This window comes from Eurytemora carolleeae, unplaced genomic scaffold (genome assembly GCF_000591075.1).
Source record: "Eurytemora carolleeae unplaced genomic scaffold, Eaff_2.0 scaffold130, whole genome shotgun sequence".
Taxonomy (NCBI): Eukaryota; Metazoa; Arthropoda; class Copepoda; order Calanoida; family Temoridae; genus Eurytemora; species Eurytemora carolleeae.
In genome coordinates, this window is record NW_019397116.1 from 386,565 (window position 1) to 412,281 (window position 25,717).

Sequence of the window (25,717 nt, forward strand, 5' to 3'; positions counted from 1 at the left end):
AATTTACTTGATAATATTGGAAACATTATTAATCTTTTTTTTTGTAGAACCAAGAACGATATTGTTATGAACAGTGTCAAGGATCTTTTCCAGGTTATTTTTCTTAAATAAGTTTTTGAGAATTCTATTCACAATTAATTCAGGAAATTATTTGAGTTTTTGCCACGAACTCAAACTTTCTAATCTATTTATCTTTGAAACCTGATAGTTCAATCCTTTGATATTTTAAACTTAGACTATTTGATCTAACAGAAATAATAGTTTCAAATATCAAAGGTTTACCACATTATGTTGTCAAGACTTAGGGATTAGAAAATTTGAGTTTGTGGTAAAAACTCAATTCCTTCAAAAAAAATGTTTCAAATAGGTTGAACATTTTGAGGATTTAGTTCTCATGTCTCAGGAGGTTCGAGGCAAGCTTCAGGTAATTTTGCATAATTCAATCAAATATTTTTAAAGATTCAAAATTAAAGGGACTGTAAGCGTAATTTCAAGTGATTTCCATGTAAAATGTGGAAGATACCGTCATTTGTTTTTCTAGAAAAGTGTTTGTTTCCCTAAGTTTATCCAATGCTTCTTATAAACAAGGAATGCGCGCAGTGCAAGTAACTTTCAGAGAGAAACCGCAAATGAAAATAAAAAGTTTAAAATGGATATCTAATTAATAATTTTAATGGTATCGTTGTAAATCGGGCATTGCCATCTCTGCTTGGAATGCCTCTTGAAATTGAACTTACAGTCCCTTCAAGAACTTTAATAGTATCTGACATGGGAGCAAATTTTATGAATCGGTAGTGGTTGAACTGCATAGATAAAATTTAACCACTTTTCATCAGCGTACATGAGAGCTGGTTGAACCGGGACGGTTCGTGGTTCAACGATTTCCCACTGTTCATTAAATCTGATCCTTGGTTTCATATTTTTTCATGAGATTTTTACGATGAAAAAGTTTTTATAAAAAGAATAAAATACATCAGAAAGAAAACATTGGTACTAAATATTTTCAGAAAAATTTATTTGAAGGGTTTCTAAATGTGAATTGGACTCATGAAGCCAGTCAATTGGAGATTAATGTTTATTGGATATCTAAATCAAGCATTTAAGATAAAGGAAAATCACTCGTATCAAAATTGTTCACCTCTGATAATCTTATGTCTCAAATATAATACACTGAATGGTTAAATTATTAATATATCCGAATAGAAACTAACGATTGTTACAATTATGTTTATAACTTTAATATTCTTTAATCTAGGAGCTGGGTTGTTTTTCAAAAGTTGGAATTCACATTGATACAAGTCAGACCGGGGTTAAGGTTGGTTATCTACATACAAATTATCCTATACCGTGAGAACCATATAACGGTGGAATAGGAAAACGACATTTAAGCAATCTCATGTGTATTTGATGGTGTTATAGAGCAATTAGTTTTACCAATAGCTTGAAAATGAACCTATTTATTGAAATAAGCAGGTTTAAACTGCACAATTGCCTAGTTTCACGTTTATTGGACTATTTTAAATCATATGAAACACGTTTTGTCTTGCTATTCCACAGTTTTATGGGTATCACTGTTTATAAAGTAGAGCAATGCCATATATATTGGTTTTATGTTCCATTGGCAGCTGGGGTTCCTTAAACTTGAGGAGCTTCTTATCTTGATTCTTATGTTCTTAATGTTTGTATATTGTATAATAAAGATCGTCTTTTTTCGTCGAGTAAAAAGACTTAATGAGTAAGAGGCCATGCTTCAAATATCCAAATTTATTTGTTTCCCTTAATCGCGGAAACCCATTCAAGAATAATGTGAATGTTTCTGTTTTAACTTTTGTATTTTCAATTTACATTCTTGCTAAAAATTTAAAATGAAACTAAATATGGTGGATTGTTGTAGATTAAATGGTAGTCCTTTTTTCCGCATCATCAATTAGAATATATCAAAGAAATTAACTTTTAAAATACAAGAGTCGATCAAAGTTTACAATTAATGTATCAAATGATTATATAATCTATCTGCATCCGTAATGACTGTAGACCTATAGTTTTAATAGAGCCTACATTTCGGATTCACAACAGTACCCTTGATAGGTTTGTCTAATCAGAATAAATAGGTAATCCATGTTTAATCTTTTTTATTGACTGGTGGAAATAGAATAAATCTTCAATGTTATTTTTGATCAAGGTTTAAAGGGTACCTTTGTGAATCACTATGGCACTCAGTTTTACTGCAGGTTCACTTAAAAATAAAACAACAGTTCCTTTAAGAAAAATTTAGAAAAGATTGTAAAATGATAAAACAAAAATTCTTAAAAATCAATCTGTGATATCCATGTTTACCTTCATTAAAACAAAAAAAGCCCTTGTTAATTTTCTAACTTTGGTTGATTTTAAAGAAATAAATATTTAAGGATTATGTTGTTACATTCAACGTTGAGGAGAATAAGAGGATTGTGGGTAGTGTGAACACACTGGTCGGAAATAACGAGGTTAGTTGCTTTTAATTATGTGTGCCCATTTTCTACATGGGAGCATATATTTTCTACATGGGAGCATATATTTTCTACACGGGAGCATATATTTTCTACACGGGAGCATATATTTTCTACACGGGAGCATATATTTCCATGGAATAAATCCCTTTTAAACTCTCAGAAAAAAATAAAAATATGATTTGGTGGGCAAATATATACTACAGAAGGGATACAACGTGAAGTAGTGCGTTTTTTAAGATTTTCTATTTTCTTTTTACCTTTTTTACCTTCCAATAAAAAACTACAACTGCCTCTCCTCTCTGTCGGGTTTTTACAATTGTTCATCTGATGTTTCAGAGCTGTGAACTTTTGAATGGTGGATATCGGGATAAATCCTTGATAAACCTTTTTTCTTAATCTCGAGATTAAATAATGCTCCTCATGTTATTAATTTCCAGATTAATTAACCGATCGGGATTAAGGATATCCCATTCTAAAGTTTTCAGCTCAGATTTTACCTTTTTTAGTTTTTATTTCCATCCTACGGTGTGTTCTCCCATTTCACTTCTATTTACTCGACCGGTAGTACTCTAAAGATTAATATTTTTCCGAATTTATCCGGTTAATCCACAGGGTTACCCACAATAAATGAGACTTTTATAGCGACATGAAATTAAAGGTTGATTGAAATGGATTAAATTCAAAGTTGTGATTTTGCAAAAAAAAATGTTTATTGCTTAAGGAAATTAAAAATTTTAAAAAATTAATTCCGTACAGTCCACTCTGAAGTCTCCTGCTTTTTGGCTAACCTGTATAATGTATATAAAAGATAAATCGGAAAATCAAGTATCTCCTTACTTTAAGGTTTTATGTTACAATTGTTTATTTTGCATTAAGATTTATGTTTATTTTCGATTGGAAGATAAAGATATTTTTTATTTACAATTTAAAAAAAGTGTTGAATTAATAATTTAGTTTAACAAGATGAATAATAATCTGATAAATGTTTTAAATATTTTCGAGAAACTCTTTACTTCATCTTTTGATTTAACCTACTTGCCAGGGTAGTCTCATGACTGGTGTTAAACTTCTAAATGTTCTGGGTAGAGGAGAGAAACTACAGGTAAACCCAATTCATACTGCTTTTTTTATAACTTCAATAGTTTCAGAATAATAGATTAGTACAGATTAAAACTCATAATCGCCTCAAACTTTGATTAAATTTTTTCCTTCTCCGGTCGTTTTGATTCAAAATATTAACTGTGCGAGATAAAATATAGATTTATAAAGATTAAACGGTGTGAAATTTTTCCGAAACAGTTTTTAAGAAACAAAAAAGTATTCTATTAGGACTATTAAGACTAAGACATGCTTAAATAATTTTTTACAAAATTAAAAAATATGAGTTTCAAATAAGTATAAGTGAAAATAAAAATTTGTTAAAAATTTTATCAAATTGGGTATCTTTAGAACAGAGTTGAATTTCTGAATTGAAATCAATTTACAGAATCGAACAATATTGAAATTTGACCGAGTTAGGAAAAAATAAATTTCATTTTAAGGAAAAAATTATTTTTGACGTATCAAAACTTGCCCAATTTTCAATATTTTTTAATTCTCTCAATTGTTATGAACTCCGATTTTCATGTCGGTTCAAGAGATAACCATATTATTTAGATTATTAAATTTTTAATTTTCGATGATACTTCTGATTTTGTTATCATTAAACCCATTTGGGGTTTGCACCACGAGGTAGCAAAGATATACGGTTTAAGGGAAAAGAGTTTGAGTCGTGTTATCTGATCCTTGTTGTTTTACCTTTTAGCGACCACTTCCTTTTTAATTATTACATATACAGAATCAATACATTGATAAATATTTCAACTGATTACACCTACGGAACTAATATATTGATAAATATTTAGGTGGATTACACCTACGTAACCAGTAAATTGATTGATATTTAGGCTGATTACATTTTCGGAACTAATATATTGAAAATATTTAGACTGATTACAACGCCGGAACCAGTAAATTATATCTAATAATATTTAGGCTGATTACACCTACGGAACTAATATATTGATAGTATTTGGACTGATTACATTTACAGAACCAATAAAATTATATCTATTAATATTTAGACTGATTACACCTACGGAACTAATAAAATTTTATCTATTAATATTTAGGCTGATTACATCTACGGAACCAATAAAATTTTATCTATTAATATTTAGGCTGATTACACCTACGGAACTAAGAAATCCAGCAGCTTTAATATCTCTTTTCTTAAACCATTCTTTGGTGCCTTTAAGTCAAATGTTACAGGTAAATTCAACATGACTCTTTTTTTCCTAAACGCCTTTTTTTGGTATTTTCTAATGGAATTGTCCAAAATTTAGATGATAGGTTTTTACTTTCAACTTTTTATTTTGTCTGTTACTAAGAAACCTTTCTAACCTGTACATTTTTCACAACCTATAAAACCTATCTTATTTTTATTAAACATTAGAAATAAATCTATCATTTTTATTTCTATTTTGTCGAAAAATACTAACAATCCACTACTAGTTTAAACTGAATAAAATGTTAACAATAAATATGTAACTTTCCTTTTCCTTTTATTTCTATTTTTTATATTTTTTTTAGAATTGGGGGAAATATTCCCACAACCTCGATTTTTGGAGGTTTTCAAATATTTTCTCCTTAAACACTTAATTTTGTAAGTTTTTGTTATTTTTCATAAATAAATGATTACTTACTTACTAACTTAATCAGTTTTTATAATCAAACTTGAAGCATTTCCTAAACTTGTTTCAATTTATGGATTTTCAAAAGAACAAGATAATTTGGATTTGAATTAGTTTTACCTGGTCATTAAAATCCTTGGGGTCACTTGAGTAAGAACAAAAATTGGAAGCCATGAGATAAAAAAAATGGCAAGCAGAAAGGCTAATAATATAAATATAATTTTATATTTATATTTTTTTTTATTAGGAAACATTTACCAAGCCGTAGGAGAGCATCCAGGTTCAGGATATAAAGAGCTGGACAGAGGGTTTCTAGCAGACCTTTCCTTCCTTTCTGCACCACAGGTAGATGGTTCTTTTCCTTCCTTTCAGCACCACAGGTAGAGGGTTTTTAAAAAAACCTTCCCTTTTTTTCTGCATCACAGGTAGATGGTTTCAAGCAGACTTTTCCTTCCTTTCTGCACCACGGGTAGATGGTTCCTTTCCCTCCTTCCTTCCTTCCTTTCCTTCCCTTCCTTTCTTTTTGCACCACAGGTAGATGAATTCTTTTTTTCCTTTCTGCTCCAAAAGTAGATAGTTCCTAGCAGACCTTTCCTTCCTTTCTGCACCACAGGTAGATAGCTCCTCCTTCCTTTNCCCCTCCTATTAAACAATTATTAAAGAATTTTTAAAGAATTTTTAAAGTATTTTTTGCTAATGCACAGGGTTGGGGGCAGAACGATAAAAAGGTGAAAAAAAGCTGTTATAAAAGCTACAGATCTAAAAACTATATTTTTTTCAAACCTCCATAGCACCCAAATTATTAAAGTTAGCCTTCTAATTTTTTCCAATGAAAAATTGAGCTATGAACATGCATTGTAACCTTAAAATCTGTATTTAAAGGTCTTTTTCTAGGGGTGGGGGAGCCCCCTAGTCTTTTGTACACAAACAATTTGTATCAAAGCAGGCGTACAAGGATCTTTTACCTTGTACATAATAAGTCTGTTGCTGATTTATGTATATTGTGAGTGTACAGGTTGACCCAAGAATTCGCTGGACTTGGTGGAAATATTGGATTTTTCAAGAATGAACTCGAAGTCCAGGTATTATCCAGGGTGTGGGGTAATTTTATAATATATATTTATTTCAAATATCGCTTTATTTATGGGAATGAAGAAAAAAGTAGTTTGTTAGGTAATTTATTTTTGGAAATATTTTAATTGGGAAGCAGAGAAAGTCTTGACATAAAATTCGCGAGAAAAAAAATTGTGTCCCAGCATGTTGATTTTTTTTAATACTCAATCAAATTAAATAAATAATAAAATAAAATAATCAATTTAATTCCAAACAAATCATTCAGAAATTACAAACAATGGTCATCGACTATTTTTCGACGTTTTGTTATATAGTTAATTTTTCATAATATTTCTGACTTCTTTTTTTTAAAATTATATTTCGCTGGCCCTGGATTTTCGAACATTCCTGGAAAAATATATTATCAAAAATCCTCGAAACATGAATTAATGTTTTCAAAAGTAACTATCAGATCATAAAAAATAAAAAATATCATGAAATATCGACTTTATACGAATGCGTCGAAAAATTGTCGATGATTATTAGTTGTAATATCTAAATGGTTTGTCCGGAATTATATTGATTTTTTTACGAACTGAGTTGAATGTTGCAACTTTCTAAATTTGTATGGACGCTACGTTCTTCAGTTTGAGTCGTTTTAAACAAATTTCGTCTTTTATAGGCGCAACAGATAGAAGTAAGATTAGTAGCAATCAAACGCGCTTATTTTTCGCCGTAAGCCTATACCCCCTTTCATTTTTCGCGAACACTCCCTTTAAGTATGATAATAAATGATTAATCGGCTTGATTGACTAATAAACTGCTTAACTGAATAACGGTTGATTTTTTATGGGTGGATCAAACAGTTAGTAATAGATCGGTGGATTGATTTGTGGATTGAGTGGTTAATTGATTTTAGATTAGTGAATTGATTGGTTGATTGATAGATTTGTGGACTTCTTGATTGATTGGTGGACTAATTGATTAATTGATTTTCTAGGCGAATATTCCTCTGGGTGAGGATATATCTATCCAAGGGTGTTTAAACGCTGGTATCCTTAAACCCACTCAAGGAGATAAAACTTTAACCATTAGGGAATAACACTTTTTAAATTAAATTTTATTTTTTATTTTACTGAAATTACGTTTTTTTTAAAATTTATAATGTCATTCAGATTATTTATATCATTTAGTTTGGAATTTTGATAGTTGAAGAAATATTATCAAACATTACTCAAAACAAATACATTTTTATTTAAATTATATTTTTAATTGCACATTGGACGTTATACATGGTAAGATATGTCCCTACTTTCATCCTTAAAATAAGCTTTGCTGAGTGGAAAACTTTTTGAAACTAATTTACAATTTATTTTGAACTTTAATAAGACCACATTTAAAAAATTATGATTTGACAACAGTGACAACTTCTTCTTGGGAGGTCCTCTCAATGTTCGGGGCTTTGATCTCAGGGGAATTGGACCTCATTCTGATGGTATGAATAATTCTCAAATTCGCATTTGCTTTCTTCGACAACAATACATTTTGTTTGTAATTTTTTTTGTGGCAATTGACATGACCCCAAGAAAGGTTTATAGACGTTCAAATTTGAAAGTTTTCCTGGTCATTTTTTGTGTTTTGACTTTTGAAAGTGCACCTATATCAATTAAAAAGTCCGCCAAAATCTTAGTTTATTGTGATGAAAAGCAGCGATTTGAAAATCAACAGTCTAATTAGTCTTAATAACATTTCGCTGCGATAACTCTTTATCCAAATGACGTTTCCTTCAGAGATGGCAAAGAAAAAATTTCTTCAGTTGACGGATTCAGAATCTGAATCTATTTCTTCTCATGACGGATTCATGACCTGAATCTATTTCTTCAAATGTCGGATTCAGAATCCGAATTTAATTCTTTACATGATGGATTCATGTACCCTAATTCATTTCTTCACATGCCAGATTCTGTATCCGAATCTATTGAATATTTATTTACATCTCTTATTTAGAATTTAAATTTTATTTCTTCACATGACGGATTCAGAATCCGAATTTATTTCTTCACATGACGGATTCAAGATCCGAATCTTTTTCTTCATATTATGGATTCAAGATCCGAATCTTTTTCTTCATATGATGGATTCAAGATCCGAATCTTTTTCTTCATATGATGGATTCAAGAACCGAATCTTTTTCTTCATATGATGGATTCAAGATCCGAATCTTTTTCTTCATATGACGGATTCAAGATCCAAATCTTTTTCTTCATATGATGGATTCAAGATCCGAATCTTTTTCTTCATATGATGGATTCAAGATCCGAATCTTTTTCTTCATATGATGGATTCAAGATCCGAATCTTTTTCTTCATATGATGGATTCAAGATCCGAATCTTTTTCTTCATATGATGGATTCAAGATCCGAATCTTTTTCTTCATATGATGGATTCAAGATCCGAATCTTTTTCTTCATATGATGGATTCAAGATCCGAATCTTTTTCTTCATATGATGGATTCAAGATCCGAATCTTTTTCTTCATATGATGGATTCAAGATCCGAATCTTTTTCTTCATATGATGGATTCAAGATCCGAATCTTTTTCTTCATATGATGGATTCAAGATCCGAATCTTTTTCTTCATATGATGGATTCAAGATCCGAATCTTTTTCTTCATATGATGGATTCAAGATCCGAATCTTTTTCTTCATATGATGGATTCAAGATCCGAATCTTTTTCTTCATATGATGGATTCAAGATCCGAATCTTTTTCTTCATATGATGGATTCAAGATCCGAATCTTTTTCTTCATATGATGGATTCAAGATCCGAATCTTTTTCTTCATATGATGGATTCAAGATCCGAATCTTTTTCTTCATATGATGGATTCAAGATCCGAATCTTTTTCTTCATATGATGGATTCAAGATCCGAATCTTTTTCTTCATATGATGGATTCAAGATCCGAATCTTTTTCTTCATATGATGGATTCAAGATCCGAATCTTTTTCTTCATATGATGGATTCAAGATCCGAATCTTTTTCTTCATATGATGGATTCAAGATCCGAATCTTTTTCTTCATATGATGGATTCTAGATACGAATCTTTTTCTTCACATGACAGAATAATGATTTGTATCTATTTCTTCACATGAATTTATTTTTTAACAGGAAATAATTTTTTAGTTTAATGTTTGATATTTTTTAGGAAATGCTCTTGGAGGTACTTTGTTTTGGGCGACTGGACTTCATTTATACGGTCCTTTACCTTTCAGGTGACATACTTGTATATTCATTTATACGGTCCTTTACCTTTCAGGTGACATACTTGTATATTCATTTATACCTTCCTTTACCTTTCAGGTGACATACTTGTATATTCATTTTATTATATAGATTAACAAACAAAGAATGATTAAAGTTGTTTAAGTGACGTTGTCGTCAACAAATGTACTCTATATTCCTTATTACAGGGGACATTAGTTCCAAAACTAATACTCAGTGTTAGAAATGGGCCTATTGGGCCCCCCCCCCTCATAGGAAATCTCCACCATCCCCATTATCACTTTTTGAGAATGTCAAAAAAAAATAAAGAAGAAGATTAAAGCGATGTTCTTATTTTTGTTTTTTACAAACCAATTTGAATTAGATTTAAATATAATCTAATACAATGAAAAGGATTTATATTAGTTCATTGATCTGCATAAGATGGAGATCAATGCTTGATCCCCAGATTCACATCTTTTTTTTAGACCAGGACGTGGAGGCTTCGGAGACCTGTTTAAAACTCATATGTTCATGACCGCTGGAAATGTTGGCAGGTGAACATTAATGGTCATGACCGTGTGGATTTTTACCAATTAAACATAATGGTCATAACATAAGCAACAGTCAATGAATTAAAAATTCACGACCCAGAAAGTAATGATAAGTTAATTCGTGTATTATTTTTTTTTATAAAAAGACAACCCCCAGCATTTGATGAAATAGGGGTCCAAACATATCCATGGGGATTAGGTGACGCGGTCCGGTCATCATTTTTCCTATTCTAATTGTTAAGGCTTATACTCAGCTTTGTTTCAGATCTAAAGCACTTTTTAACGATTAAATGTAAATAAAAATGATTAAAATATAAATTTTTTGAATAAAATTACTAATATAAAAATATATTTTTTTTTAGTTTTTGGTTACCTGGAAACATGCTCCTTCCTTTCTGCACCACAGGTAGATGGTTCCTTCCTTCCTTCCTTTCCTTCCTTTCTGCACAACAGGTAGATGGTTCCTTCCTTTTCTTCCTTTCTGCACCACAGGTAGATGGTTTCTTCCTTTCTGCACAACAGGTAGATGGATCCTTTCTTTTCTTCCTTTCTGCACAACAGGTAGATGGATCCTTTCTGCAAAACAGGTAGATAGATCCTTTCTTTCCTTCCTTTCTGCACAACAGGTAGATGGTTCCTTTCTTTTCTTCCTTTCTACACCACAGGTAGATGGTTCTAAATTCCTATCTTTCTTCTCCAAAGGTAGATGGTTCCCTTCCTTCCTTTCTGCACCACACGTAGGAGGTTCATTTACTTTCTTTCCTTATTTTCTATCCTTTCTGCACCATAGTTACAGGGTTTTGTGGCAGTTGGCAGGTTTTCATGAAAAGTGGTGGGAACTGCCTTATTTACAACTTTTCTGATCAATGAAAAGGGGCAGGTTTTCATTGGTGGTATTTTAGAAAAGTGGTGGGTAATCATTCTATTCTAGGTTATACATAATCTTCAATATGAAGCTGTCTGGAGAAATTTGAGTTGTCTCAATAGAATATCATCGTTCGCTGTCAGAGAGCAGTCAGGTGACGATTCTATATTTTTCGGTGTAGTTTATTTCAGGGGTTTATAATTTGATGAATTTAACTAGCTTTCGCTTTTTAATGCATGGTTGATATTTAAAAAAAATCTTGATAACACTTTTTTAAACTATTGATCTCAACAGGCTATAAACCTTTCCTGTGGTCATGTGAGATACCTAAAAAAATTGGGACTTTTGACATTTATGAGATACACATAATCTAATAGGGGTGTTGCCCGTGCCCCTCAGTTGATTTTTTAGAAAAGCTATTAACCCTATGCTACTTTGGGGAAAATAGAACTGTTTTGTCTGTGATTTCACAAGCCTGGCCTTTTTAACCAGCAAAGAAACATTTCCGACTTTTGCTTCACATATTTATTATTCTAATAATACTACCGGGTGTCCCACGAAACATGAAGACTAAAAGGCAGACCACATTTTTGGAAATGCCAGGAGTAGGGGAATTTTGTGTATAATGTTTTAAAAATCATACACTGAAAAGTAGGTTGATAAATGAATGCCGTCTGTTATTTCTATAATCAAAGACGATATTCTATCTTTTTCTCTTTACTTTCATGTTTCGTGGGACACCCTGAAGTTCCACGCTGGTTTAAATTAACATGCCAATGAAAAAAGTATATACAAACCTTATCTTTCCACCTTCGTTCTGCGCACATTGCTTGAACTGTAGTCTCCGGTCTGGAAAATTACTACGCACTCATGATTAAAGTGTATAAACATTAAACAATGTCAAGTAAACAAAGCTAAGTAAATAAACAACTGAAAATATTGTTTGCTAAAAACTATAAGTACTTTGAGTGATGTCAACCTTGATGTTTTCATTCAACTTTTCCGGGAGGGGGGGGGGAGGGGTTACGAAGTTTTTTATAAATATTAATATTTATAGATTTGTGAGTTCCCCCCATCCCAATATCAATAATGATATTAATTTTAAAAATATCTGTTGACATGTAAAGGTTGAATACATTTTCAACTTCAATGTGTTAAAAAAAGGATTAAAAATAGGATGTCCATTGTCCAATCCAGAGTGTAAATTTAAAATAGGATGTCCAATCCAAGTGTGTAAATTAAAATAGGATGTACATTGTCCAATCCAAGTGTGTAAATTAAAAATAGGATGTCCAATCCAAATGTGTAAATTAAAAATAGGTTGAAGAAATTGTTATCTTGAGATTAATGTACTTCTGTATTGGTTTTTAGGTTTCCTATGAACAACTTTAACACCTTTACAATTTTCCTATTAAAGTCGACATTTTTAATCTTTCTCAAATTTTCGTGGATTTCTATTCGTATATTTTCAAAAATAAAAATATTTTTTGTCGAACATTTAAAAAAATTTACCATCTATAAACCTTTTCTGGGGCCTTGTGAGCCGCTTTTACGTTGTTTGGATACAAACAGACAGGCAAAGTTACATAGATGATACAAGACTCAAAGTTTAAGATATCATATCTGTTTTAAGTTATGATTTAATTAATGATATATCGTATACACTGCCTTAGCAAAAGCGATAAAATCCACAGAGCTCACCATTTTTTATTTCAGTTTTATAGTACAATTTCAAGCCAATATTTGACTTTGAACTGTCTCCCCTTTTATGCAAATAAACAACTATTAAAGTATTTTTATAAGATAATATTTATCTAAATTCAAAGTTTGTTGGCAAGTTATCAGGAAAACAAGTATACGTAATTTCTTTCTTATTTCTAATCATTAAAATAAGTAAAGAGACAAAGATAAAGAAATTTTAAACAAAGATATTTAATTAAAAAGCTGGGCAAATTATTTCCCGATCTCTCTTTTATTTTAATAGAAATGCATCGAAAGATTTATAAAGACCAACTGTTAAAACTCTAGAAATTTAGACACTAGGACCATATCTAATGAAAGCTAGCAGTAGTTGAACAACGTTGACGTAGTTAAACCACGTGTTTTGTGAACCTGAGCCCGCGATAAAAAAAAAATCGGGAAAATTAGCAGATTCCTGAATAAAAATAGAATAAGACTCAACATTGAGACTACTTATCCACTAAAAACAACCATGGTCGATTTTGTTTACATTAGGCCTAACTACGTAAGTTGAGCCGAAGATTTTGCAGCTCTCAATCACGTGACACAATCTGTCGTCAGCGTTGGGTCTAAGATTGAGACTTAGACCGGGGTTTCGAGAATTCCAACTCGAGTCAAACCTTTAATCGCGGGCTGCACCTGGTCAAGTTAAAGAGAACTGGTTCAACTTTGTCTGGTGGTTAAACTACTCCTTGCAATTAATGTAAAACTGGTCCCTTAAGCATTTTTTGTAAGTACTAAGTCAATTTCATAAGTTTAAATTACATAATCTTTGATAATTGTCGTCTTTCTTTTTCATCATAAAAGTATCCATTGGTTATCACTGTATCTTACAGGATTAATCTAGGGTTTCTTTTAAGGTCTTGGATTAGCAGTTAAACTTGGTGGTATTGCTAGAATAGAACTTAACTATTGTATTCCAATTAAGGTAAGCTAAAAATAACATAAAGGAAAATATATTTATTTGAATATTTAGCATTCTCAAGAAAAAATAATAAAGTATTTTACTAATTTTAGCCATTTTAATATATTAGAAAGTCCCTGGAAGTCTCCAAAATGTAAAAAATTTGGTTGGATAAAAGTATATTTCAGTAAAAACGACGTTTTTTTTGTCAATAAAAAAATGGAATTTCGGGTCACTTAAAAAGTTTCAGTCCCTTTTAATGAATTAAAAAGGAATAGTTGGTAAAATCAATTCAAATAAACAATTTACTGTCAATTAAACAATTTATTGTTAATGAAACAAGTTTTAGTTTCAGATCGAATATATTGGTTTAATTTTGTAAATAGCTTTTTGCATGATTAAAGGGAGGGATTACTTAAAATAACTTCTCATATTTTAAGAATAAGTCCGTTTAATTCTTTTTTACTATTTTCAGGCTTCTCGAGGTGACAAGGTGACCCCTGGGCTTCAGTTTGGAGTTGGGGTCAACTTTTTGTAGATAAATATTGATTCTAGTCCCTTTAGTCAACATTTCCTTCTTGTCTACCTGGGCTTTATATATCCAGGGTTACTCTTGTCTCTTAGAAATTTGTAAAATAATTCCAATTTGGAGGGAAACCCTGCCTATTAAGAGGAAAACTGCCTATTTTAAAGGAATTTCTACCAATTTTGAGGGAAAGCTACCAATTTTGAGGGAAAGCTACCAATTTTGAGGGAAAGCTACCAATTTTGAGGGTAAACTACCAATTTTGAGGGTAAACTACCAATTTTGAGGGAAAACAACCAATTTTGAGGGAAACTACCAATTTTGAGGGCAAACTACCAATTTTGAGGGAAACTGCCATGTGAAGGACACCAGCCAAAATCGGTCAATTTAGAGGAATACTTGGGCCTTTTGGGAGGAAAAATCTACCAATTTCTTCCTAATCTTCCTAATCAAACGCATTAAGGAACCTTGGGTTTATTACAACTGAGGATGACAACAGGAGCTAACTAACAGGGAATAAACTCTAGTTCATAAATGTAGATCTCTTCAGATAGTTTTTTTAGAAACACTGCACACTCATTGTACAGTGTTAAAGGGGCTGTACGCGTATTATCAAGTGACCCTTCATGCAGAGATGTAATGCCATATTCATACCCTTGAAACCTTTATCTAATATTTTAGTTTATTTGGGAATTAAAGTTTTTCAAAATTATCGAACAATTCATACTTTATGAGAAAAGGCTTTTAAATGCACTGTTGCGAATCGGGCATTGTCATCTTTGTTCACTTGAATTCACTTGAATTCACTTGAAATTACACTTACTGTCCCTTTAAACCTACATTGTACTGTGTACAGTGTACATGGATAGTACGTGAAACAGCATGCAGTTACACAAATCTGTAAAACATAGTTTCAAACAGCTTCATATACATACGTAACAACTTATTGGAGTTAGACAACGTAAAAACAGCGTTGACAGCCGCTCCGAAAGTTAAAATCAACGTTTTCAACTGCTGCGAGGATATGCTGTCAACCATTTTTAAAAATTTTCTTTGATTTATTTTATGAGCTGTGTTAAATAAGCTATGAAGCTATTTGTAGGTATATAGCCTAAACATAAACTTTTTACTGTAGTATTTTTTAAATAAAATTTATCAAGTTATCTCGTCTTTTTATTGATATGTAATTATTTAAGTGTCCAAAAATGTGCATATTAAGGGTTGTTTTTATTAAAAAGTGATCACTATTTATTCTGAGTTTGCAGTCTGAAACTTATCATTCAACAATTCTATGAATTCGGATTATTTTTAATCTCAAAATCAAGATCTTTTAAAATCAACAACCTTTATTTTTTCAGCAATGATTTCGGTAAAAAAGTTATATTTGAAATAAAAGTTAGTCTTCATGTAATAAATTATGTTTAACCAGGCTAATATTAAAAATTTGATCAAAATTATATTCCTGAATGAAAGATTATTTATACTGACTGACTCGATTAAAAAATGAACAATTTTGTTAACTATTGGTGGATCCATCAATTAAAGTTATCTCTGCAGGGTAAGACCACCTTGGTATAGTGGATTAACCCACTCTCTGTTTTGGAATTTTCCGGGGCATTGAACACAACATGAATTCCACTCTACCAAAATTATATTAAGATAAAAATCCTGGTTTGAAATAAAAGTTCTTGTTTGATCGAGTCCTATAAAGCAGCATTAGCATAGTTCAGGGTTATGCATAAAGGATTAGAAACATTAAAGACGACCTGAAACTCTCAAAATGAACTAATTGGAATTGGATTGCCATATTGCATTCAATCAATTTTTTAAAATTCATATGATTTGGAAGTTCTAGCAGTAAGTGCTGCAGGGAAACAATGGAATATAAGAATCTGAATTATTTCATTCTGTACCGTCATCCTATGTGGGTAATCCTTTACCTCATATTTTGGTCCAAAATTTTCGAAATATACAGGGTGTCCCATATATTAGATCATCAATGGGTCTAAATTACAATTTCCGGGACTAATCAGAAAATTTAAGAAGAAAGTATTTGAAAAAAAAACAAAAAGGCTAACTTAGAAAATTTCTTGCAGGAAATGCTATGTTTGTTTTTCGAATATTAAATGCTTACTTTGGCGTTAAAGCTTGGAGATAATCTAATATGATATGGGACGCTCTCTATGTTGCAATATGCATCTATATAAATAAAGTTGTAATCTCGGTTTGCTGTTTGTTTGTTTGTCCGATCATAACTCAGAAATCCCGGGACCGATGCTTCAAATTTTGATTGGGGAACTCGACAGAGTCACGGGAATGTTCTTAGCTTGGTTTTGAGATTCTAAGTTGACTGGGTTGACTTTTATAGCTAAAATTAAGTTTACAAGTAAACATCGTGCAAGTGCGGGTAATCAGCGGGACTAACTATGACCCTGTGCATCGCTGGGTTCCAAGCAGGGGGATGATAGTTCTCAACCTGTGTGCTCAGTTAGCTGTACTGTACACTTACAACTGTTTACTAATATTGATATACTATAGGTTAGGCCAGAATCTCCTTAAAATAAACAAATATGCAGTACGCTCTCGGTGTAGTATATGGCCTGTAAAATTAGTAAAGGATTAGCGTACATCATCACTCTATACACTATAACCTCGTAATTTATGGCCTGTAAAATTAGTAAAGGATTAGCGTACATCATCACTCTATACACTATAACCTCGTTGGTTCCAAGCTAGTATATATAATACACTGTTTTATATAAATTCATAATACATTATGATAATCTATACACATGTTTAATATTAAAAATCTTGTGAGTATGTACAGCATGACCCCGGACCTTCAATAAAGTACGTTTTATCATGTTTCGTCTGTTTATTAATAATAAAAGTACAGAAGTGTTACTATGGAGACTATAGGACTTAGTCTAAATCATTATTGCATCAATATCTATTAACAAGTTTTTAAACTTCCAAATACGGACACTATGCATAAAAGGTCTTTTTTACTTTAAGAATTAACGTAGTTTTGTTTTTTAACTTAGTATCAGAAAAAAACGTTATCAGACAAATTTCATCTAAATTGTGAAACTAAAAAGATTATGTGGCCTTATTAAAGTCTTAACAAAATAGTCACAAACTTATATTATTAAAAAAAAGCTCCTCATATTGCTTTTTCTAAAAAGTCAACAAATTGGGTTGCAATAAGCCCCCCCCACACTCTTTTATTTTCTTAGTAGATGCCAAATCCTTTCTTGAGGAAAATCGTTTAATTAAATGTAAAAAGTTTAAAACATAATTCAATCAAATATACATCACACGCACAACTTTGTGACCTCGTAGCTCCTCTAGCTTCAATTTTACGCACAAGTAATTGAAAACATTTTTTGTTTTTCTCAATAGCTCTTCGACTTTGGTTATCAAAGAGTAGTTTTATGATGGAAAATATATCAGATTTCAATTTTACGTATAACTTATTTAAGTTTGACGTGGGGACTGGGAAACAACATTTATCTTTCACGTTTAGTATATTAAACAGATTATACAAATATATTACGCTGTAGTTTGACGTGGGGACTGGGAAACAACATTTATCTCTCAAGTTTAGTTTATTAAACATATTACACAAATATATAACTCTGTAGTTTGACAGTGGGGACTGGGAAACAGCATTTATCTCTCAAGTTTAGTTTATTAAACATATTACACAAATATATAACTCTGTAGTTTGACGTGGGGACTGGGAAACAACATTTATCTCTCAAGTTTAGTTTATTAAACATATTACACAAATATATAACTCTGTAGTTTGACAGTGGGGACTGGGAAACAGCATTTATCTCTCAAGTTTAGTTTATTAAACATATTACACAAATATATAACTCTGTAGTTTGACGTGGGGACTGGGAAACAACATTTATCTCTCACGTTTAGTTTATTTAACAGATTATACAAATATATAACGCTGAAGTTTGACGTGGGGACTGGGAAACATCATTTATCTCTCATGTTTAGTTTATTAAACAGATTATACAAATATATTACGCTGTAGTTTGACGTGGGGACTGGGAAACAGCATTTATCTCTCAAGTTTAGTTTATTAAACATATTACACAAATATATAACGCTGTAGTTTGACGTGGGGACTGGGAAACAACATTTATCTCTCAAGGTATAGTTTATTAAACAGATTATACAAATATATTACGCTGTAGTTTGACGTGGGGACTGGGAAACTACATTTATCTCTCAATTTTAGTTTATTAAACAGATTATACAAATATATAACGCTGTAGTTTGACGTGGGGACTGGGAAACAGCATTTATCTCTCAAGTTTAGTTTATTAAACATATTACACAAATATATAACTCTGTAGTTTGACAGTGGGGACTGGGAAACAGCATTTATCTCTCAAGTTTAGTTTATTAAACAGATTATACAAATATATAACTCTGTTATAGTTTGATGACGTGGGGACTGGGAAACTACATTTATCTCTCACGTTTAGTTTATTTAACAGATTATACAAATATATAACGTGTTAGTTTAACGTGGGGACTGGGAAACAACATTTATCTCTCACGTTTAGTTTATTTAACAGATTATACAAATATATAACGCTGTAGTTTGACGTGGGGACTGGGAATCAACATTTATCTCTCACGTTTAGATTATTAAACAGATTATACAAATATATTACGCTGTAGTTTGTCTAATTTTTTTTTTTTAATAAATACATAATTTTTCCTTATCGCAATTAATTTCTAGAAAGAGTTCACAATTTAACGACTTGTGTCAAAAATGTAAAACTTTGTTTGAACATATTTTTAACCTCCAGCTAGTTCATCTAGTACCTGAACTATTACAACTTAAAATTATCAGGAATAGACGGAATTTAAATGATCCAAATTTCTTCTTTAAAAATATTCGTATCGAAAATATATATTAAAAAACATGTTGGACGATTAATCTTTTTACAAATAATACAAATAATAACCTCTTTATCATCAATATTTGTAAGTCTTACTTTTCAAAGTTTAAAAATCATCAATCTAGGCTGCAGAATTGAATTATACAGGTTATAGACTACTTACATGGAAGGTTAAATTCAAATTTATTTTCTTTGTTTAATTATTTTGGTTTCATTATTATTTATTAATAACTAGCTAAAGGGCCCATGGAAAAAATAAAAATATAAAAAATTAATTTTTTAGCCTGCAACACCCCTCGGCCAGCCCTGAGTGTCCACAAAAAATTTCAGCCCAATCGGCAACATATATATATATCAGTTGAAACGCAACAATCTAAATTAACAATTTAACACTAACTGTTAATTTAACCAAATGACAAAATTTATCCTCAAATCGTAACCTCCCCCCCCCCTATTTTAAGAAATCATTTTCACATCTTAAAATTATTAAGAAATAATTTATTTCAAAAATATTGTATATGTACATTTTACAGGATATATTTTAAGTATAGAATATAGACTATGTACAAAGAATGAATGCAGTGCATGATCAAGGGTATATTGGCACAATAAAGTTAGCAGAACTCATTTTAAAAACTGCAAAACTAAAACTATTTTTTTAAATCCGCAAAATTAACTCATTTAAAAATACCGCAAAACTATAACTCTTTTAAAAAATTCGCAAAACTTTAACTCTTTTAAAAAATCCGCAAAAAGTTTAATGGATAACAACCTTCAAAAATTGAATGTACTATCTATCGATCCAAAACATAACTACAAAAAATATCAATCCAAAATTTCTGAACATTAATTTACGAGTAAAAAACATAACGAAGTTAAGAAAAAATGGGGAAACTTGCCCACGAAGGATTAAACTGAAAGACGACTTCATAAATTATTTACAAGTATTTTTAATCCGTCATCACTCATCCTTTGAAGGCAGTTTGATACAATTACTATAGTAAACATATGAATTTAGTTCATTTTATTAATTTAAGATAATAATAGGCTTTCACCATCGGCCCTCAGACAAAATAGTCTTCGTAGATATTGACACGAACTAAAACATACCAATCCTGTTAGAAAACATTTCGAATGTTTTGGATATGAACATTTGTGAGACATCTCTAACATTTTGTTCAGGATTTCTAAATATACAAACAATAGCAGAGATGGGCATCGTTTCAGTCAACGAACTAAATTTTTGTGAACGATTGAAGTTTTTTGTAAACAAAGGTATTAATCGAACGACGATTTCGTTGAACGAACGATATTTTAAACAAACAATTTGAATGAACGTTCGTTCAGTGAGAAAATGAACGATGTAGATAGAAATGTTAATTTTGAGAAGGAAAGAAATCATTTTTTTGAGTGATTGAAAAAACTAGAACGAAATGGGTCTTTCACGAATCACGAAGAAAGTTTAAAAAAACCGAACGTGGCCATCTCTATCTAATAGTGTAGGTCAAGGGACAATCAGGTTTATCACACCATCAGCAATAATTAACATTTTCTTCTAATCTCGTCTCACTTCGACTTCGTCTTCGAATCTATCGTCTTGATAGTCTAATCTTGACCTTCAAAGGTGACTATCCTCATCATTTTGATCGTCCACTCCATCATCTTGATCGTCACCATCATCCTTATCCTCATAGGGGGGTAGACCGTAAGCTTCAGGACGGAAATTTTCTAAAAAAAAATTGTTTTCTAAAAATGTTCATGATAAATTTAAAAGCCATAAATCTGTGAATCTTTCAGTAATGATCTTTACAATGCTGTAATCTTCTTAATGACGTATTAATGCTTTGTACTTGAAATAAACAGTGAACTTAAACAAATACTAATTTTGACTCTTTAAATTAAGATAATATTAATCTTAACAAATTAACAATGAACATAAAAAATGTTGCAAATATTATCGTTTTAACTCGTGAAAAAAATCTATTAAGGCTTTAAAAAGTCACAAACAAAATTTTTTTGCAGGTTGAAGGATGAGATGGGGTCTACTAACCAAATATAATTAAATTATGTTTCAATAATTTGATAATAAATTCATATCAAATTTGGACCTGAAATACGGAAATGTTTTATCTGTGCATCAATGATTAAAAATCTTTCTATTTCACCAGAATTACTAAAATCTACTCGCGTTTTTTTCGGCACATGGGTTTTTCAGCCCCAAGAACAACGAAGAAATATAATCTGAGGACCCTGTAAGCTACCACTATATTACCTAGAGAACTGATAACATCCACGGATTTGACGACCGCCTCTGTGTCCGGGATCATCACCACGTTCATCCCGGCGTCCTGGGCAGCCTTCAAACAAACAAATTTAGTCCAAGAATAATCAGACGAGAAAAAAATGATCATAAACCATGCAGTAATAATTTATCCCATTCTCTCCCTCCGTTTAAATAAAATATTTTGTTTTCCGTTTAAAAAAAATTAATTTGACTGGGAGTTTTTTAACAAAAGAATGTTGTCAAAAAATTGAAATAAAGATAAACTATGAATTTTGCATTTTCTGAAAATATATTAAATAGAAATTTTAATTTTCAAAAATAATAATGAAAGACAAAGAAGACTAAAAAGAAGACTAATAAAATATACATTGAAACATTTTGATTTAAAAAAAAAGAAAATTAAATGTCTTCACCTTGACTCCACTGACACTGTCTTCAAAAACCAGGATATTTTCTAAAAATATTAGAAATATATTTCCAATATTTGACTTGATTTTATACTTTGTGTTTGGTTCCGGGTTTAGTTCCAGAATAAGAGGATAATAATTTCCCTGTCTAACAGCACTTACAGGTAAACTGTGCTTAGGATCAAATTGATGCAGATACGGATCCGGATCCCGGTCATAAAAATTGCGTCAAGAATTACTGATTTTTTAAAATAACCAATTTTCAAAAAAAATCTTCCTTTTTCCGTTTATTTTTATACTTAAACTGCTGAGATTAAAGTTCCGGATGTTTGAAGAAATGTTCCGGATTTAGATTCTAAGCATTGAAGGGAAAACGAACTGTTCCTGTTTCACGACCAGCATTTTGATGTCTCATCAAACCAATATATTTTACTTTTAGGCCAAGTCATGACAAATTCTGAACACACATAAATTCTTAATCAATAATGATAAGAGGGTGCGGCCGAATAAAAAGTGTGTGAATAAGTGGAAGAGTTTATGACGCCATTTGCGGCACGGACGAGAAACGGTGACGGCGTGCCTTTCCTCTGTCCTTTTAAACCCGGTTGAAGATAAAAAACGCTAGTCTAGATTTTTCTGGTTTTTATCTCAGGAATCATTATTTCCTCAGATTGTTTAAATTCACCCCTCATGGACAAAACACACAATAAAAAGTTAAATGAAAGGGAGTGTCCAAGTAATTTTAATTGACCCTCCATCCATTTAAAAATTTACATATCAGATTCATAACGGTAACATTGAAACCACTCAGGAGTAACAATAAAAAATTTAGTTTTTCTATCTTAAATGTACCAGTGCAGCCTAAAAATTGGGTTAGATCTAGCTAGATATACTAATATGGAGTTTAGGTCAGGTATAGCTAGACATACTGATATGGAGTTTAGGTTAGGTCTAGCTAGACATACTGATATGGAGTTTAGGTTAGGTCTAGCTAGACATACTAATATGGAGTTTAGGTTAGACATACTGATATGGAGTTTAGGTTATATCTAGCTAGACATACTGATATGGAGTTTAGATTAGGTCTAGCTAGACATACTGATATGGAGTTTAGGTTAGGTCTAGCTAGACATGCTGATATGGAGTTTAGGTTAGGTCTAGCTAGACATACTGATATGGAGTTTAGATTAGATCTAGCTAGATATACTAATATGGAGTTTAGGTTAGGTCTAGCTAGACATACTAATATGAAGTATAGGTTAGGTCTAGCTAGACATACTAATATGAAGTTTAGGTTAGGTCTAGCTAGACATACTGATATGGAGTTTAGATTATATCTAGCTAGATATACTAATATGGAGTTTAGTTTAGGTCTAGCTAGACATACTAATATGAAGTATAGGTTAGGTCTAGCTAGACATACTAATATTGAGTTTAGATTAGGTCTAGCTAGACATACTGATATGGAGTTTAGAGGAGGTTGACTGAGATTAGACAAGTTTAAAATAAAAAGCGATTTAATTCCATGATATTGCATCGCAATGGAAACTTGACAAAGAGGAACCTTACCTAAAGGTTATCCGAACGATCGTGAATTAGTTTAATAAAAAAATCTTGCACGATCTTATAAATTTAAATCTAAAATATTAGTTAAGATCTCATAATTTCAACGTCGGAAACACAAAGGTCGGTTTACAAAGAATAATTCTCTTACCTATGTCGGGAACACATAGGTCGGTTTACAAAGCATAATTCTCTTACCTATGTCTACGTCATCAAAATACTCCGAGGCTTTAAGGAAAAGGCTAGGATTAGGCTTTCCAGCACTGAAAAATAAAAATAATAATAAAAATAATAATGACAATAAAAATAATAATAAGATTCTTTTTAAAAAGAATTGTTTAAAAATATAAGATTATCTTAGTCTACACTTTTCAGGGATGTATATTCATTGAATTTCACATAAAAAAGCTGCAAAAAGATGAAAATAAATGACTTTTACGTTACTATTTTTAACCCCGCAGTGCATCGCATTTTTTTAGTCTTTAAAAGTCGACCTTTTTTAACATTGAATGAAGACAAAAGTCAGCAAGAAAAATGCCAATATAATGTGGTATATTTTGTTATTCCAATATTAGATAGAAAAATATCCCCTAACATATCACCAAGAAGGAGGGGGGCAGGGTGAGAGCTAAGAAGTGAAGGGGTCGTGAAGGAATATACACCCCTGTAAAAACCACCTTTCCTATGAATAGTGGAGTCTTAGTGCGTCATATCTCTATGCAGCAGTCTCTTAAATAACACATTAAACGTGCATCAGACAAAAGATAATAATCCCTGCCTATAATCAATCCAGTCTAGCAATACATTACAAATTTGTTTTCAGGAAATTTCTAAAGAATATTTTATTAAGTCGCAAGAAAAATAAAAAGAGAAAAATCATAAAATCTATTTAAAAACTTGAATTTCACTAAACTAAAACTAACTGAACTTGAGAATGTATACGTAGAACTAACACTAAGGAAACCGAAGAAAAAGAAAAACTTGAATATATCCGACATAAAAAATGGCAGAAATTAACAAAATAAAAATGGCTGAAAAACGCGGGAAATTTACTACCTTGAGTTTTGCATTTCGCCTTCTACTAGAGGAAGCAATAGCGAGAGGAATCCCATTATCCGCCAAATGAGAAATCAGTTTCTCTGCTCCTGGCTTAAGTCTACGGAAAAAAAATCATTTTAATTTTGTTAAATAAAAACACAAGTTTGCCATAAAAACTATTGGAGGCAAATAATATCAAAATAAAACTTTTAAAAAACCGATTGTTTTTATCATTTATTAAGCAATTTATTATCTACCGTAGCAACCGTAGTTACTTAGCAAGGTAACTAAATTTCGACAAAATGATTAAAACTCTAAAATGCGTTATATTCCTCCCGACATATTATTTAACAAGATTAAAATGCCCTAACTGTAAAATTCTGTCTGGTTTAAACCAGTTTACATAAGCCAAACCCTATTCAACCCCCAACCCCCCCTCAACACAACAATAATACTATACATTAAGTGAAGATATATATGTATATATAAAATTTGTTGTCAGTCTGTTAGTTTGTATCCAATAAACGTCAAAACGGGTGAACTGACCGGGCTTGCAAATCTTATGTGGGACCTCACAAGACCCCAGGGAAGGTATATGCTCAAAATTACAAAAATTTGTGTTCAAAAGTTTTTGATTTTTGTTGAAGTTTTAAAATGTGCAAAAAACACTAGTAAATCCGTGGATTTTTTGTTTGTTATTATTATGCACTGTAGAGAAAAGATGCCCACAGACAGGGCCACAGACCCACAATCACAATCAAAACTTAAACTTACAAAAAAAAATTTAATTCTCTTAAATTTCTAGTTGGCTTACTTTGCGGAGCTGAGGATAGGAGCAATTTCTTTGTCCAACTCTTTCCTGAACAATTGGTTTAAATAAAAACTTTTAATAAAAAATATACGTCTAAACAAGATTTTCTATGAAAAACATATAATTTACATAGTTTAGAGGATATTAAATATACTAGAAATGATTAAAAACAAATAAGGTTTCAGTTTCATGATAAATAGGTTTCGTTTACTTTGACTTATTAGAACTAATATTATTCCATTTTCACTAGAATCCGGATTCATACTTATAAAAGTAGATCTGGATAAAACATCTACATATAAGTTTAGCTTGTCTGTTAGTCGGTTTGTTAGTTTGTATCCAATAAAAAATGACTGAAGATTTACGAATGCTCAAAATTTTAAAAATTTGTGTCAAAAAAGTTTTTTATTTTTGTAAAATTTTGAAAATGCGCGAAAAAATATTATGAAATCCGCTAACTTTTTTTGTTTTTGTTTTATACTGTACAAAGAGAAAATGCTCACAGATACAGCCACAATTAAAAATTGAAATAGAGGATGGGCGCAAAGCGCCC

General features: G+C 31.2%; 1 protein-coding gene and 2 long non-coding RNA genes across 3 annotated transcripts; 1 reads left to right on the top strand and 2 right to left on the bottom strand.

Moving 5' to 3' along the window:
• Window positions 1-47: 47 nt before the first annotated feature.
• Window positions 48-15,293, top strand: LOC111712026 (sorting and assembly machinery component 50 homolog A; the record flags this gene model as incomplete). The annotated part of the gene is given in 15 exon segments (XM_023486534.1): window positions 48-93; window positions 368-424; window positions 1,256-1,315; window positions 2,409-2,486; window positions 3,535-3,594; window positions 4,712-4,802; window positions 5,472-5,576; window positions 6,233-6,306; window positions 7,278-7,372; window positions 7,699-7,772; window positions 9,486-9,552; window positions 10,030-10,098; window positions 10,458-10,501; window positions 13,561-13,628; window positions 14,080-15,293. Coding segments are annotated over 15 exon segments (1,032 nt in total). The 3' UTR covers window positions 14,143-15,293.
• Window positions 15,294-20,070: 4,777 nt separating this feature from the next.
• LOC111712032 (uncharacterized) lies at window positions 20,071-23,621 on the bottom strand. The gene is made up of 4 exons (XR_002767368.1): window positions 23,514-23,621; window positions 21,759-21,799; window positions 21,334-21,418; window positions 20,071-20,789 (listed from the first exon to the last, which is right to left on the bottom strand). It is a non-coding gene; the product is annotated as an uncharacterized LOC111712032 (long non-coding RNA).
• Window positions 23,622-23,633: 12 nt separating this feature from the next.
• LOC111712033 (uncharacterized) lies at window positions 23,634-25,248 on the bottom strand. Its single transcript, XR_002767369.1, has 3 exons — window positions 25,168-25,248; window positions 24,372-24,471; window positions 23,634-24,044 (listed from the first exon to the last, which is right to left on the bottom strand). It is a non-coding gene; the product is annotated as an uncharacterized LOC111712033 (long non-coding RNA).
• Window positions 25,249-25,717: the final 469 nt, after the last annotated feature.